Consider the following 18415-nt stretch of genomic DNA (forward strand, 5'->3'; position numbering starts at 1 on the left):
CTTTTTTAGACACTCATTTGGTAAATATGACAATCACTTGATATATACATTCATTACCGAGAATCCATCCGCATGCTCACCTCAAAAATTTCAGACACCCAATTCACATAAACCGTGGAAAATGAATAATATGCAAGAAAATTTAGGAAAGTAAAGCAAAAACAAAGAGAGAAAAAAAAAACTAAGAACCCCAGTTCTATATAATTATGGTTGGCAGATAAACCTCAAAAAAGACTAAAAATATTATGATTGGGTACAGGAGAAATCAAATAAAAAAAGAAAGAAAAACGTTGGCACTTACTTCATATATATGCCTCTCGATAGAAATTCCTCGAGAACATGGGAAACCCACCAATCAGTGTTGTGAGAGGCGTACGCCTCAGTACCTAAAGGGTACGCCTCAGAGGCGAGGCGCACGCTCAAGGTACTGAGGCATTGCTGTGATGCGCAAATTGCCCCTCATCAACCTCCTTCATCCCCTCCATCCCCAAGTCTTCCTCCTCCACCCGATTCGTCGGTTGTGCTAACCCCAAGTCTTCCTCCTCGCTTCCGTACCAGCTGGGTGTGTGGTCCTTCTCCTACTGCCTCCCCTCCCACCGCTTCGCTTCCGTACCAGTTGTGAGAGGCGTACGCCTCAGAGGCGAAGCGCAGGCTCAACGCCTCGCTTCGCCTCATCGCATTTAACAACCTTGCCACCAATAGAGAAAACAAAGTTGACCTTTTAGCCCAATAATAAAAAGGAATCAATTCTGATTCCTAGCTTAGAATTTGTTTTCAAGAAAATGCTAACCGGCTTTCTGCAACTCTAAAGCAGGCTCTTCTCTCCCTTACCAAAATATCAAAACACTTTTAATCAAAAGTAGGCTCCTCTCTCCCTTACCGAAAACCCTAGACCACCAGTTGACCTTTCTCTGCATTGATTCCTCACCATTTTAGACCAACCCACAAGCAAAATGAAGATGCCTTCTACATTCACCACCATCGTTGTTTCTGCTGTGGCACTCTTTTCTCTGATATTAATAATTAGAAAACGAAACTCCGAAAGGGTGGCCTCTCAAGATGGCGAAGCAAAGGACTCTTCATCTTCCGCATCCTCACCATCGTCACCAAAATATGGTGGAACGGAGTTTGAAGTGTCTCAATTTCAGAGGGGAAGACACCTGCAAGGGTTTCACTGGCCATCTCTATCAAGTCTTAAAAGACAAGGGCCTTTGCACCTTCATTGATTATGAGAGTTTGAAGAAGGGTCAGAGGGTGGATGAATTATTTGGGTACATCGATAGATCCAAGATCTTCGTTCCCATCTTCTCGAAGTGCTCGCCGATTCAGAGTTGTTGGGTTGGGAACCGGATCTGCCCATGATGGGCGAGATTCTGACCCGGCCCACCATTTGAGAGAGGGGCGGTTTGATAACTGTCGAGAGATGAGAAAAAGCAGAGAAAAACAAAAAAAAGGTGTAGAGTCCAGGGGATGCACAATGTGAAAGAAGAAGAAGAAGAAGAAGAAGAAGAAGAAGAAGAAGAAGAAGAAGAAGGTGACATTTAAGAATCAGAGGGCATTTGGACTTGTGGAATCATCTTCTCTCCAAGTGAGAGCACGAACCCGTTGAGCAAAGCAAGCATCAAAGATCCTTATTTTCGCTTCCACAATAATGATAAAAGGTATGTATCGTTTCCCCTTCATTGGTAGTAGAGGCATAAGTTTTTTTTTTATGCTATTTTTGCTTGCGGTTATATCCCATTGTTGATTCATGGCTAGAACAAAAGAGGTTCATGGTGGACACATGCTATGGGGGTCTGTCTACATCCCTAGTGCCGAGGGAAACCCGATGGACCAAGCCTACTCGGCTTGCCATGGGACGGGCTAGGGCTAACAGTTTTAGACCAAGGAGTGGGCTGGGCATGAGCCAGCCCGACATGATAGGTCTGACCTGCAGCTAGAAGGGCTGCTATAGCTCAGGCCCGGGTTTTGGACCAAATGTTGTGGCACAGGCCGTAGGCCTTACCCTTGACCTTACGGCACAGGCCGTAGGCCTTACCCTTGACCTTACGGCACAGGCCATAGGCCTGCCCAGGACCTGTGGCAGCAATGGCCACTTTTTTTTTGCTTCCAGCCTACGACATAGGCCGCAGGCTCAGTCCGGCCTGACCCGGCCCTGCGGCCGGCTCTTATGCTTCTAGCCTTACGTCATAGGCCGCAGGCTTTGTTATCCAGCCTGACACGGTTCTGTGGCTCGAGCCATAGGCTTGTTTGCTCCCAGCCCTGCGGCATAAGCCGCATGCCTAGCCTGGCCTTCCGACATAGGCCACAGGTCGAGTTCTTGAGACTGCGACGCGGGCTGATTTTTTTTTTTTTTTGGCTGAACCCTGGCAGGGCCAGGGTCCATGTGGGTCGAGGCATTTTAGCTAATGGTTGGAGCCACGAATGAGTCGGGGATTCATGAATCCGTTTTATTATTATATATTATATATTATTATATATTTTATTCATGAATGTGTATGAATATGATATAATCATATTGATTATACGATATTTTTTTTAAGTACTTTGGAAGTACTTATTTCATAAGTTGATATTTGATTCAAACAATTATAATACAGTTTAGGTAAATATAATCATCTTAGGAAAAGTGAGAGATGATTGTGAACGTAGTGATCTTTCAATTTCACGCCCTAGAAAAAATTATATGTTATCTAATCGTGTGATTATGACTGCATATAGATATGCTAATGATTAGTTCATAACATGCTTGAATAACATATTTGCGCATTGTTTCACTCTTATTTTATAAGGACATGGCTGCACCAAGTAAATCCATAATGGATTTAGCACGGATTGAGAAACTGAACGGTGATAACTATGACATATGGCATAGAAAGAATCAGTTTACACTGGAGGAGGTTGAGGCCTTGGAGGCTCTCAACTATACTATGGATCGACCTGAAATTGGTAATGGGGCACAATCTCGTAGGGACATGGAGACCTATGAGAAATGGAAGCGCATGAATACTATTGCATGTGTCACCATGCTATGTTCTATGCAGAATGACATTATGTGCCAATTTGAGCATTATAAGACTGCTCAACATATATGGATAGCCCTTAAAGATAAGTTTAAGGGAACATCAACCACAAAGCTAAGGAGGCTGACCATCAGGTTTGATTCATACAGAAAGTCTCATCAACACACTATGAGCCAGCATCTCAGGGAGATGGCAAACATGATTAGAGAGTTCAATAGTGCAGGGCATACCCTTACAGATAAACAGGTCCAGATTGTGATTCGATCTCTGCCACATGCCACATAGTTGGGAGCATATGAAAATTAATATGACTCATAACGAAAGTATTAAGACTTTCGAAGATATCGCCCGTCATGTAGAACTGGAAAATGATCGCCTCAAAACGACTCAATTATCTATCATGAGGGAATATGTGGCAGAAAGCTCTAAAAGGCCAAAATCTTTTAAGAAGAAATTTTATGGACCAAGGAGGTTCAAGAAGGGTAACAAGAGAAAAAGATAAAGAGCAAGAAAAGAAGCCTTATCAGCGCTCTGGGAAGCGTGGAAGCAAGAAAGATAAGGCAAATGCGAAATATTTTAAGTGTGGCAATTTGGGTCACTATGCTCATGAATGTCATGAGTAGGAGAAGGTACATTCTCTTAAAACTCCTATGTTATGTGCAAATGTTTGTAGTTGTGCACTAATTATTGAAACTAATCCTATGTGGATTGCAGACTCAGGAGTCACTGACCATGTGACCAAAGACCACACAAACTTCGTCGAATACAGGAAGATGCCATTTGGTTCGAAGTGGTTGTTTCTGGGGAACAACACTAAAGCAGAAGTCAAAGGGATCGGGACTTGCAAATTGGATTTGTGAGAAGGGAAATATTTATTATTATATGATGTTTTGCATGTTTCAGAGATTCGACCAAATTTGATTTCAGTTTCTGCTTTGTCTGTGTTAAACTATAAACTTGTGTTTGGAGATGTCAATGTTGACATCATTTGTGGACAAACTTTAGTTGCTTCTGGTTTCTTAATGAATGGTTTCTATGTGTTGGACACTAAACTTATAAGTTTGAATGTTAATGATGAATGTTTTTCACTTGTTTCAACTGCTAATAATATGGATATGGATGTATTTATATGGCATGCTCGACTTGGACATATAGGAAAAAAGAGAATGGATAGGCTCACACGAGAGGGTCTTTTGAGATCCCTTGCGAAGATTGAAATGCCTATATGTGAGCATTGCCTTGCTGGAAAAGCAATTCAATTACCTTTTAGAAAGGCAATTAGAGCAATTTATCTTCTTCAATTAATTCATTCAGATATATGTGGGCCAATGAATGTGGCAATGAGGCATGGAGCTTCATATTTCATCACTTTTATTGATGATTATACATGATTTAGCCATGTGTATTTAATTTCACATAAATCTGAAGCATTGGATTGCTTTAGATTCTTTATGAACATGGTGGAGAATCAACTTGATCGTAGGATAAAGACTTTGAGAATAGATCGTGGACGTGAATATCTATCCGAACAATTCAAGGAATTGTGTGATGATAAAGGAATAGATAGACAATTAACTACTCCTCAAACTCCACAACAAAATGGTGTTGCAGAAAGGAGGAATAAGACCCTTTTAGAGATGGTCAGGTCCATGATGGCGTAGGCAAATTTACCCATTTCCTTTTGGGGTGATTGCTTGTTGACTGCCACTCATGTATTAAATTGTGTACCATCTAAATATATTTCTTCAACTCCCTATGAATTGTAGAAAGGCAGAAAGCTAGATTTGGCTTATCTCAGACCCTGGGGGTCTACTGCATATGTCCATAATCATTCCCATCAATATGGAAAATTGGGTTCTAGGGAAAAGAAGTGTATCTTTATAAGATACTGTGAACATTTAAAAGGATATGTATTCTTAGGAGAAAATACAGATGAGAGTATTTCTGAGATAGATTCTAGAGATGTCACGTTTATTGAAAGTAACTTTCCTAAAAGAGGAGAGATAGAGCGTCACTTTCAGTTCTATGAATTGGATGATGAAGAACAATCTAAAGAGATTGATCGTCATGTTTTAGAGACATAAGAGAATGTGTCTATACCACTATTGGATAGTGGGAGTAACACTCAAGTGGATATCGATTTTAATGAAGATCTGGCAACTTGAAAGAGTTCAAGGAAGAGAATTCCTTGTCGAAGATTCCAAATTGAAGGGAAAGACTTTGTAGTTATACCTCAAGATGATAATATACCTAAGAGTGTTAGAGATGCTCTATCTTGTTCTAAAAGGAATGAATGACACAAGGCAATGGAAGCGGAAATGAAATCCATGATATCCAACGAGGTCTGAGATCTTGTTAATCTTCCAAAAAGAAGAAAACCTATTGAGAGCAAATGGGTTCTCAATATTAAAAGGAATGCTAATGGATCTATCGAGCGATATAAAGCTCGTTTGGTTGCTAAAAGATACACACAAATGACAGAGATAAACTATGATGAAACATTCTCACCTGTGGTCAAATTGACCTCTATTCGCCTTTTATCAGCGATAGTGTCACATATGGATTTAGAATTACATCAGATGAACGTTAAGACTGCATTCTTTAATGAAAAACTGGATGAAGAAATATATATGGAACAACCCGAGAGGTTTGTTACTGCTGGCTTTAAGCGCAAAGTGTGCAAGCTCAAATGATCCATTTATGGATTAAAGCAGTCATCCAGATAGTGGTATTTAAGGTTTCATGAGACCATCATAAGCAATGACTTTGCTATGATTGATGAGGACCACTGTATTTATCTTAAGCGTCAAGGTCCAAAATTTGTGATTCTAAGTCTATATGTGGATGATATTTTATTGGCTAGTAATCATTTGGAGTTTCTAAAAACCATTAAAGAATGATTGTTTATTCATTTTGAAATGAAAGACATGGGTGAAGCATGCTTTATGCTGGGCATAGAGATTAAAAGAGATTGTTCAAAAAGACTTTTTTCTCTTTCACAAGAGTCATATATAAATAAGGTCTTAGAACGATTTCATATGCAAGATTGTAAACCCATAGATACTTCTGTTGCAAAAGAGAATGATTTAAGTCTTAAGATGTGTCCAAAGAAATCTAAAGAAAAAGAAGCTATGTCCAAAGTCCCTTACTCCAGTGCAGTCATGTACCTTATGATGTGCACCCGACCTGACATATGTTATGCAGTAGGGTTGGTGAGTAGATATCAAGCTAATCCAGGACAAGCCCATTGGAAGGCTGTCAAGAGGATTATGAGATATCTTAAAGGCACATCAGATTCAGTTCTTTGTTACCATGGTGGTAACATGTGTGTGGTAGGCTATACTGACGCAGACTGGGGCGGGGACCCTGATGAGCGTAAGTCTACGTCTGACTATGTATTTTTTATGAACAATGGTGCTATATCTTGGTGTAGCATGAAGCAGACGTGTATAGCCTTGTCCACAATGGAAGCTGAATTTATTGCAGGCTCGTTCACAGTGCAGGAATGTGTTTGGTTAAGGAGATTCATCAAACATTTGGGACTCTCTTCTTAAGCAATACTGCCAGTGACTTTATTATGTGATAATCAAGCGGCAATTGCGTTTGCTAAGGATCCCAAGTTTCACAATAGAACCAAATATATTGATACAAGATGCAAGTATATGCGCGATATTGTATCTAAAGGCAAGGTTGCCTTGGCATATGTTAATACCCAAGATATGGTGGTAGATCCCTTTACTAAGCCAATCAATATGGATTTTTATGTTAAACATGTAAAATCTATGGGTATTTGTAAGATCTGATATACTAATGTTATTCATATTTCTTTTTATGATCATTGTATAGCATGTTTCACATCTATATGAGTATGCTACCAGGTTTGAGATAAATCTTCTCACACAGATTTATCGCTTCAGACGTTGTTTGTGGGCGGGTTGAGATGAGATATAACAAAATTCAGGATTGCTGAATTAATAAGCATGTCAGATTTTGGGGATATCATGTGATAATAACTCAAATGAGTGAGAGTACGATGAGTTATGATATCCATCATATATACATATATGGGATACATCTCCCTAACTGGGTTAGGATGAGGTCTCGTGTATATTTAACTATATGGAGAGACCGACTTTGCTATCTAAATGTCAAGGGTAACCTGGTTGATCAGATCTGAGGACTTGGATAGACATTGCATGGGAATGTGCATCTTGAAGGACTCAAGTTAGTTTCTCTGGGAGGAACTGAACTAGTAAAGTTCTGTACGACAAAAAAATTAATGGTGTATGCATACACAAACTGGAGTGAGAAAGTCTTGTCGTAATACGTGAGTCATACCACGTATGTCGCACCATAACTATAAGTCAACCACAAAAGAAAATGAAGAATGATCCCTGCTTCTTCATTATGTGAGTCCTTAATATATATATATATATATATTGGTGTCCTTATTGACTTTTGACCTTATTTTAAGGAGAAAGATGAGTGTTGCTACTTTAGCATGTTACTTAAGGCTATGTATGATTCAGTCTAAAAGAACATGTCTGGGAAAACAACTTATCTTGATTCAAAGAATAAGGGTTGGAAAGGAAGATCATTTGATATTTTCAGATTATGCACATGTTAAAAGCTAGCTTATTTTACCGCATCCTGGAGATGTTTGGGTTTATGATGAAACATGTGACATAATGAAAGGCCTTGTCTAGCATAGCTCAGCACTATAAGATGTACAGAAGGATTGAGTATGCTAGAATATTAAAAATGTATTTGATCTAGGACACAATTAGCTTCTTACCTGACGTGTGCAAGTATACTTTGTGTTATCTTATTGTTTGTAGGTTTAGGCTATTATGTTACACTAACTGGTACATAATATGCCTTCACTCCCTAAGCTCACAGGTCGCACGGTCCATTTGCCAGTATGAATACCCGATGTTATTTACTTTTTGAACATGATTGGTGTTCATTCTTCTTTGATCTCTTTCCATCATGTGCGGGTGGGAGAATGTTGGGTTGGGAACCAGATCCGCCCATGATGGACGAGATCCAGACCCGGCCCACCATTTGAGAGAGGGGTGGTTTGATAAACGCCCATCATCCCCTCTTCAAGAGGACTCTCTCTAATATGCGTACGAGAGATAAGAAAAAGCAGAGAAAAACAAAAAAAAAGGTGTAGAGTCCAGGGGATGCACAGTGTGAAAGAAGAAGAAGAAGGTGACATTTCATAATTGGAGGGCATTTGGACTTGTGGAATCATCGTTCTCTCCAAGTGAGAGCACGAACTCGTTGAGCAAAGCAAGCATCAAAGATCCTTATTTCCGCTTCCGCAATAATGATAAAAGGTATGTATCGTTTCCCCTTCAAGAGTGGTGGTTGAAGGAGATTGCCAAGGCCATAGAGTGTGGGAAGACGACTGTTCCCGTGTTTTTTGATATAGAGCCAACCGATGTTCTACATCAAAGGGGGCCATTTGAATCAGCATTCAAACACCACCAAGAAAATAAGAAGTTGGATCAAGGGGAGGTGCCAAAGTGGAGGGAGGTGTTGAGAGTAACAAGGGAAGTTTTCGGTTATAATATGAGGACTGACACAGATCGGTACTCTCTCTCTTCAGGATGGTGGTTCAGCTCCCGTGCCTTTCCCGCAGCCAACAGTTCATCTTTCCGATGCTTCTGTTTCTGCATGGGTCAATCATAAGTCTCTCTTTGGAGACTTGTGTCTGCCTCGATTCCTTTGCGCACGTTGATGGCCTCTCGATCATGGTGTCGTCTCTTAAAGATCGAAACAAGGTATCTCCTATATGCCTGATTTCCAACCGTCTTGTTTGCCCCTCATCATTCATCGCAGCTGTCTGGAATCAGTCCTCCTTTGCCGATATATCATCCTCTAGGGAGTCCGAGTTTGATGGATGGGGGTTCTCCCATCTCGCCCTCTCCTTTGATTGCCGCTATGCCTTCTTCGTGCAGTCCTCTCTTATCCTTTATGGGTCTGTCCGTGGTCAAAGCAGCTTGATGTCTCGATCTATCGCTCCCTCCGACGTAGATACAAAGCATCTTCATCCTTATGCGTGAGTCCCTCGTTGCTATCGCAGATGATTTGCCGTTTGTGGTTGTTTTTGATCCGCATATCTCTATCGTCATCGTGCCTCCTCCTCCTTTGGTCGGGGGCTTTTCATCTCCGGGACGTGGTGGTTTCTCCCATAGAGGACATCGTCGGACCTCACATTCTCCCTCCTTCTAGTATGGGGTATCTCCTAAGTGCTCAGCGCAGAACCGTACTCGGGGTTTTCCTGATTTTCAATTATGAAGATTCTGTGCTGAAATATTAAGGGCCCAAATTGTTCCTCAAAGTGTTTGTTTCGTGTGAAATAGATACGTCAAGAGAAGCCTAATCTCATCTCTCTTTGTGAGACAAAGATGGTAGAAGTCTTGCGCTTGGTCATATTTGAAATCTGGCAAGGTGCAGCTTTTTTCTTCAAACCCACGTTCCATTATGCGAAAGGTCTCCTTATCCTCGGGAAACCTTCTCTAGGCATCTACCAACTGGTTGAAGGTGTGTTCTCCATCTTCATCGCCCTGCCACTTCCTGCCAAGCCTGTGCCGGCTGTGGTCACCATGGTGTATGGTTCTCACCGCCAGAGCCATCAGGAGGAGTTTTGGTCAAACCTGAATAAGGTCATTCAGTCCTTCGGAGAGCAACATCTTATCATGGGCGATTTCAACTGTCTGCTATCATCAAATGACTCAAGCATTTTCGTTTCCTACTCGATTTCTATGTTTGGCTTTCAAAACTTTATTCAGATGCACCAGCGGTATCACATCCCCCATATCGGTGAAGCTTTTTCTTGGTCCAATCAGCAATCTTGCCTGTGCTACTGCTTGCTCAACTGCGTGCTCATCTCCCCGGTTCTGCTAGTCTCTCTTAATGATATCTTGTGTTGTCTCCTATCCCAATCTGCCTCAGATAACAATCAGGTTATTATCCGATGGGGTCATGGCTTCTCCGGCTACAAAACTTTCAGATTTGAGCAATGGTGGCTTAAGGAGCCTGGTTTTGAGTCAGTAGTCCTCCATTTTTTGAGTAGACCTTGCTCTGCGGCTGGGGCGACAACCCGTTACCTGGTCAAGCTCTTCTACTTATCTCGCGACATTAAATCTTGGCTTATTTCTAGTAATATCAGCAAATTCCTGAATCTTGGGGAATGAGAGCGCAAATTGTCTTCTGTCCATCAATCTCTCTTGGCTACGACCTCTCTGTCTGCCTTCGATATTGAAAGCCTCAATGCAAGATCTACTGAGCTAACTCTGCTATTGCATTCTTGGTGACTGAAGGATGAGATTCGCTCGAAGCAGCGGTCTTGTGTGATATGGCTTAAAGCGGGTGACTGGAACACCAGGTTTTTCCATTCCTTCGCATCTCATAAGCATAGGAGGAAAGCCATTCACTCTCTTTCAATTGAGGGTGTCTCCTACTCGGGCGAATAGGTCCTACCAACGGTTACCAATTATTTCATGTTACTGTATTTCTACAGTCACTCGGTCGGTGGTTCAATGGTTCCTGCCTTCGTTTGGTCCATGGACCGTTCTCTTTCCTCGTCTATGCAGGTTTCTTTCACTAAAGAGGAAATCTATTTTGCTATGCGGGATTCATCATGTTGGAAAGCTCCAGGCTCTGATAGTTATCTTGTAGATTTCTTTTCGTATTTTCTGGCCCTGTGTTAAGAGTGACATTCTTAATGTCTTCGTTGAGTTCCATCGCAACTGTCGTTTGTCCATTCACTATCACCTGGCCATTGTTTCTCTTATTCCTAAGGAAGTAGCTTCATCAGACATCTCGTGGTTTCGCCCCATATCCATTTTAAGGAGAATATACTGAATTATTGCCAAGGTCATGACAAATATAATGTGTTCAGTCGCTTCTCAGATTTTTTCGAACGCACAGTTCACCTTTATCCCTCATAGACGGCTACAACATTCCTTCATTCTGGCCACAGAAGTGTTACACTCTCTTAAGATCAGTGGACGACCTTTCTTCACTTTGAAGCTTGACTTCCACAAAGCCTACGACTCGGTTCACTGGCCTTTCATTTTCCACATACTGGTGAACTTTAGTTTTGGTCGATGTTTCTCTAGTTGGGTGCATGAGCTGGTTACAAATGCTCAGTCACAAATTCAGATCAACGGGGTTCGTGGCTAGCAGTTCAAACTTGGTTGCGGTCTTCAACAAATATACCCCCTGTCTTCTTTGCTCTTTAATGTTGTTTGTGAAGGTCTTGTGGTTTTGTTTAAGAGGGTCGTGGAGTGTGGTCTCATTGTTTCTCTCAGAATCTAGGAGTTCTCTAGTCATATCCTTACTTATGCCGATGACATGATAATTTTTTACAGTGCCTCCATCAAATAAATGTTAAGAATTAAGCTTATCTTTCTTTTTTTTCTATCGATGTCAGGTTTATCTATGAACAATGATAATTGTTGTCTGTTCATGATAAATGCCCCTCCTTCTATGTTATGCTATTGGTAAGTGGATTTTTTGATAAGCTATTTCGAAAAATTCTTTTTCTTACCTAGGTCTGTTGCTACAGATCTCGTGTATCCTATCAGCAACCTAAAATGCAACTCTTCAAAAGGTTTAGACTAAAATATTAGTCTGGGAAGCATCCTACCTTTTTGTTGCTGGTAGACTTACTCTCACCAAGCATGTTTTAAATGCTATGTCAGAATTCTTTATGTCTATGTTCTTAATGCCTATGGGGGTCAACAAAAAGCTCTCTCGATTATTGGGAATCTCTAATGCTTCCTCAAAATAGGGCGAGGTTGGAGATCTCGGATTTCAGGTTGAGAAATATTATTCTCATCGTGAAGCAAAGTTGGCTTGCGCACCAACTGGGGTCCCCATGTGTAAGCTTTTTTCTTGCTAAATATGGATCCGTTGAATCGTTGTTTGTTGACCACCGCACGATATAGCCAACCATTTCGCAGCTGCATCACTTGTGGATCCAAGCTTGGTCTGTCACTTTTTCTAATGAGGCTGATGATGTCTCTCAGACCCAGTTCTTTCACCGCACTCTCGCTCCTAACGGCTCTTTCCGCACAAGAGCTTGCTACATTTCTCTCCTTCCTTCGGGGGTGGATTGGTTTCCAACACGCCTTATCTAAGGCAATGGACCTACTCCTTGACCGTGTTTCTTGGAATGGATAATCCTTCATGATCGAGTGCAGATGAACAACTTCCTCAAATCTATCGGTTTTCATCTTTCGAGTTATAAATGTGTTCTGTGTGAGGCGGCCGAAGAATCTGCGTTTCACCTTTTCTAGAAGTGCCTTATTTTTCAGAACCTCGTTAAGGTTACCTAAAATAGGCCTGTCGTTAGCGTGTGCCAGGAGTCATTCGCTGTAGAACTTTTGTGAGGCCCTCAGCCAGTTCGCAGTTGCAAGCACTAGCGGATTATTTGGAGAACGTGGCTTCTCTTGTCCTAGTAGGCGGTTTGAATGACTCGTAACACTGTGATTTTCTGGCAAGTTCTGACAGTTTTCAATAAATTAGTGAACTATATTCTGGTGGATGTGTATGCCATTTTACGCATTACCATCCTCAATCTTCACCGCTTTCTGTCACCCTGGACCCCCCTGAACCAGGGTGATCTCGTCTGGTTTTTGTTCTTAGTTTTGTTTTTGTGCTCTCGGCCTGTCTGGGGCTTGTTTTGCGTTGCTGACGGGTTCAATGTTTGTTTACCCTTTTCGTAATGTTGATGTGTATAGTTCCTCTCTCCCTCTCTCTAGTGTTGCCAAGCTCCAGCTGCCTGGCCAAATGGCCGCAGTGGCACAACCTATTCTTTGTCTCACCAATGGTAGGGGAGCAGAGACCCAGACTCTCCCCTATCTTCTTCCCTGGCATCCCTGACATAGCACTTGATGTCTTAGCACACAGGTCTCTTATTAAGTTCGATGACGAGGGTCGGTTTGAAATGCACGATCAAATTCGAGATATGGGTAAACAGATTGTTAAGGGCGAGTGCCCCAAAGATCTGGGCAAGCGAAGTCGACTGTGGGAGGAAAGTGATATATGTGAGGCATTGGAATATCCTGAAGTAAGATCTCACTTCTTGAATCTATTGCCTGATTTAGGTTTTGTCCATCTCTGCATCATCCAAATAAGCCCCAATTTAGGATGTCAAAACTCAATGAATCGACTTTGTAATTTTGTCACCAATGTGTCAAGATTTGAGTCAAATTTGAACCAATTTGATCTCGTTGTAGTGCTTTAAAGGGTTAGAGCAACTGACCTTAGTGGTGAGCTGAATCAATTCATCTGACTTGGTGAAGGTGGTTCTAGTTCAACCTGAATTACCGGAAGCTTCTTAGGTAGATGGGAAGCATGCTTCAAGAAACTCGCTTCGAAATCGTGATACTTTTCGTTTCCGAATCTTCATGAGAATCTCGATTCTTATATATTTTTCATACTTTTCTTTTCATGTTTTCAATGTGCTTCCTCTCACACTTTCACTCACTTCTCACGTGCTTTCTCTAAATTGGTTACCATTATTGTTAGATTTTAACAAAAAATTAATTCTTTTTACTGAAAATTCATGAAATATAAGAATAATCAAATTGTATTTTAGTTTTTGTTTGCTTATTGTTCGATTCCTATTCAATTCTCATATTACTTTCTTTTTTATTCTTGTTTCACTTTCAAATTGATATTTCCCTTAATGCCTCACTTCTCCCTTCCGCTTCCCATATTAGTCTAGCAACCTTGGGTTCGATGGTGTTTACAGCCACATATTTGTATGAAACGATATATAGGCACCATATTTAACCAAGTTCATACCAATATGTTGGTGCATGCAAGGGAAGCCAACGGAAAAAGTAACTTGGTGGGCTCGGAGAGCAAGCGTGGTCATGGCTCTCTTGTGTGCAACGGCAGAGATTATTTTGTTGCAAGTTGTGGAACTTTAATGTTTGTTAATTCTTGACTTACTGTTTTCCATGAAAACTAAATTTTAGCTTTAAAGTTGGAATCGCCACTTAATAGTCAAAAGGGTGGGAATCGGACTGGGTAAAATCCCACAGGATGCCCGTGGTCCAGACCGAATGGGCCAGGATGGACACTTGTTTTCTAAATTCAGCCCAGACCATCCATTGGGTCAATCAAGCAGTCCGAAAGAAACCTGTCAATGGGCGGGTGAGCCAGGTAAAATATAGACATGAGCAAGTCAGCCAATCGGTCAAAATGGGCCAAAGTAGCCTTTTTCGCAGCTCAAGTCAATAGGATTTAGATGGTTCAGTTTTGAGGAATATTGAGATTTTTTTTTTCAAAGGATTTCTCTTGTTTGCTTGGGCCAAAGGATTAGTTTGCATGAACTCTGTCAACAAAACATTCTCCAAGGCTGTGACTGTACTCACCATGGACATGTCTTCTCAGCGCTCTTATCTAATCCATCAAGCATGTTTAATATTTTGTTTCACATTGAGAATGATTTCATCAAAAGGCTATTGTAGGGCTTGTTTGTTTTTATTACACCTTGAGAATGATATCATCAAAAGGCTATATATATACATATAGAGAGAGCAACGATCTATAGACTTTTTTGGTGAGAAACTCTCCGCTTGGTGCCAACGCCCACTGCAACCACTGACCAAAATTTTCGGAGACCTCAAAATGGTCTCTAAAGCAGGCTAAAGTCCTCAACCACGATTTACGCAAGTGCGAGAGCGCCAAACCTCGGATTCCCAGACGAACAGGAATAAGAGATGGATCCCCATATTTAGCAAGAAGAAAACTAGCACAAGGGTTATCCGGTTGGTGGGCCAACCAACATTGTTTGGCGACAAGAACAATGCTTCGCAGTCTGGGCACCGGGATGCCTAAACCACCCATACGCCGAGGTAGAACCACCGAACGTCAACCAATCAAGTGACGCTTACCTGTGAGTTTACACCCAGACCAAAGAAAGCCTGCCAGCAAGCGCGTCAGCTGCTTCTCTACTCCCACAGGCATTACAAACATAGACATGAAAAATTCTGGAATAGTTGAAAGAACATGTCTGACTAAGGTTAGAGAGAGAGAGAGAGAGATAGTTAGGTCAGATTATAAGTCGTCTCAAATTGAATTTTGTTTGCCATACTATGTTGGTCTCTCTTAGGGAACAAGGAATGTTGAAGGCATTGTCTTTCCCCAGCACTATCCATGGGACGAAAGCATATGTTTGACCACAGAGTCTTTTAAAAAAATGTCTGAACTTAGACTTCTTCATGTGAGTGACGCCACATTTGAAGGTGAATATAAGCACTTGCCGAAGCAAATCAAATGGTTGCACTGTCCCTTGGAGTCACTGCCATGCAATTTTCATCTTGAGAAAACTGTTGTCATCGAATTATCTGGCAGCAATATAACCAAAGTCTGGAACCAACAAGGATGTGGGCTCAAGGTAAGCAAGCGCTGGGTGCTTTTCTTTTTTGTTCATTCTATCAAATAAATATCTCAATATTTTGAAAATACCATGATTATGTCGTTACATTTTAAAAAGCAAATACCACCCTAAAGGTGTGATAGTTTCAAAATGCCAAGTTTATTTTTTTTATTTTTGAGCATAATCACAATTATCATTCTCAGGAAAATATGAGTGAGGGAAAATCTTGTGATATTTTGAAAAGCACATTTTTCTGAGGAGGATCTCAAGAAGTATTGGTTATGTTAATATAGAAAATATATTAACTAAAATATAAATACAAATAATAAAAAAACTAGGCAAAAGTGTTTCAATAGTGTTAACATTTTGTTAAAACACATTATTTTTAAAACAGGTGATATTTGGAAAATATTGCATTTGTTCTGTTACAACTTAATTTTGATCGGAAATATCACAATCTATCTTCATATTTTTCAAAAATGTGGTGATAATTGTGAATATGGTTGTGACATTAATGAGATAGAATAAAATTATTATAATTTGTATTATTATTTATAGTTTTATTTGTTTATATATATTTATGTATTTTTATATATGCTGATATATTATGGAGATTTTTCTTATAAAAAACAAAATCTTTTTAGTTCATTGCAAGATTTTCCTAGCTTGGGTTTTCTTGAGAGCGAGATTCGTCACACTACTTTTACTTTTGATGGACTCTTCTTACAAAAGATTTAATTATTTGCAGGTTTTTGACAAATTGAGAGTCCTTGACCTAAACGGGTGCAGGCAGCTCACCATTACTCCTGATTTTACTAGCATGACGCAGCTAGAGGAATTGAAATTTGATGAATGTCGTGAATTGACCAAGTTTCATGAATCTATTGGGCATCTCAAGAGTTTGACATGCTTGAGTATGATAGTCTGCGTGAAACTAGAGGCGCTACCTGCCAGTGTTTGTCAGTTGAGTTCTCTTGAAAGACTTGACCTTGCGCACTGCTATGCTTTTTCAATTTTGCTAAAACAGTTGGGGGATCTAAAATCATTGAAGCAACTCACTTTAGATTGGACACACAAAATTATAGCTCTTCCCGATTCCATGTCACACCTAGAGAACCTCAGTTTACTCTCTTTAGATGGATTGGAAGCTTGAAATCTTTGAGAAAGCTCAGAATGGGTTATACTAAATCCATTGGGCGTTTAACCAATATGGAAGAACTACATGCTCAATTTTGTGACTCACTTGTGGCTTTGCCCGATTCAATCGGCAATTTAGAGAATCTAAGGTTTCTTCGTTTAGACCGAACAGTCATTCAAGAGGTGCCTGAATCCATTGGGTCCTTGAAAAATCTTGAAATATTGTCCATAAGCATGTGCGATAAGCTCAAAATCCTGCCTTCATCCATTAGTTACAATCTTGAGCTGACTGTAGCGCCTTCTAGTTTCTTTCATCTCAAATTTTCGTCATCGGATTGCCCTGCTATCTATATCATCTTGGATGTTTCAAACTTGAAGTAGTATACATTGGAATTAGAGGGCTGCAAGAAGCTTGTCGAAGTTCGTGGCCTTGAAAGTTTGAACAACTTGGACATGCTGCTTCTCACAGGATGTAGTAGACTTCAATCTCTACCTCAGCTTCCCCCCTTCCCTAGTCATACTTAAGGCACGACATTGCTATGCTTTGGAAACCATCGCCGATCTTTCGAAATTGAAACAACCATATGCATTGGATTTAGGGTTCTGCTCTGCTTTGGACACCATCCCCGATCTTTCGAAATTGAAACATCTAGAATGTTTGAAATTAAGGGGTTGCGAGAAGCTTGTTGAAATAGGTGGCCTTGAAAGCTTGAATCGCCTAGAAGAATTGGATCTGAGAGGATGTAGTCGACTTTCTGATTCTTTAAGGGACAGAATTATGGTAAGGTATTTTCCTTTGTTTGGAGAAATGCATATGTATTTGTTTTCACTAAAAACTTCACTTTTGTGTTGAAGCTTAAAACTAATAATTGATTTCGTAATCGGTTTCTGAATTGAATAGTTTTTCAAAATGATTTTGAAAGTTGGCTTGAACTAAATTGGATCAAATACTTTTGAATCGGTTTTTGATCTTTTAAACAAATATTAAAAAAAAACATAAGCAATCAAAAAATAAAAAAAATTGAGTAACAAAAGAATGAAACACATAAAGGAATCGTTTTTTCAATAAATCGGTAAGTGCCGTTTCTGATTCTCATCGGCCTGATCCATGTCCATTAGATTTGTTGACTGAGTCATGCTCACATCTCTGCTCAGGAGGCCGACTTTGAAAGCATGGCTTCGTTTTCTATTTCTGGAAGTCTGATGAGTGTGGAGGGATCCAGAAATGCACGGCTCTCTTTTCCCCTTTCCAGACGGTTCAACGATTATGATTCCCGCCTTTACTTGGAAACGAAAGGTCGCTTTGAAGAACTGCAGGGGATGGCTGTCCACGTTGAAGAGGTGGTAGATGGCCGTTTGGTCTCTAAATGCACTTGTCAAGTTGGTTCTTTGTACGAGAATCTGGCCAGTTGGTTTGTGATACCTGACGTGGTCCTACTTGAAGGGAATGATGAGATACCAAGAAATGGCCACAGGATGATTCATGTGTCAATCGATCGGGGCCTCCTGTTGTGGGGAGAATTTAGTTGCAAGAATGTTCGTCCTCCTGAATATGATGCACCAGCGGATTTAGGTTCTCCTGTAACCACATGGTATTGTGCGCTCAAACTTTATTTCACCAGCATTAAATGTTATAGTTGATGATATGAAAGGCCCTCAGACTGACTGTCGCAATAGCTTCGCCATCACTCTGAGACGAGAGCCAAAGAAATTTACACAAGTGAGTTTGATCTTCATGGATCAATCTGTTCTGGCAGCTTGATTGCTATGATATCAAAACATGGATGAAGATTAGTGATGACAGGAAACCAACACAGGGAAAACGGGAATCAAGACACAGAGAAAG

General features: G+C 40.6%; 1 protein-coding gene across 1 annotated transcript; it reads left to right on the forward strand.

Annotated features, from left to right (window-relative positions):
• The first annotated feature begins 2795 nt into the window (after positions 1-2795).
• LOC149832175 (uncharacterized) lies at positions 2796-3308 on the forward strand. Its single transcript, XM_090013178.1, has one exon. The coding sequence runs from the start codon at positions 2796-2798 to the stop codon at positions 3306-3308; it is 513 nt and encodes a 170-aa protein (XP_089869304.1).
• Positions 3309-18415: the final 15107 nt, after the last annotated feature.

Source organism: Nuphar pumila, chromosome 7 (genome assembly GCF_984573655.1).
Source record: "Nuphar pumila chromosome 7, dmNupPumi1.hap1.1, whole genome shotgun sequence".
In the NCBI taxonomy this organism is placed as follows: domain Eukaryota; kingdom Viridiplantae; phylum Streptophyta; class Magnoliopsida; order Nymphaeales; family Nymphaeaceae; genus Nuphar; species Nuphar pumila.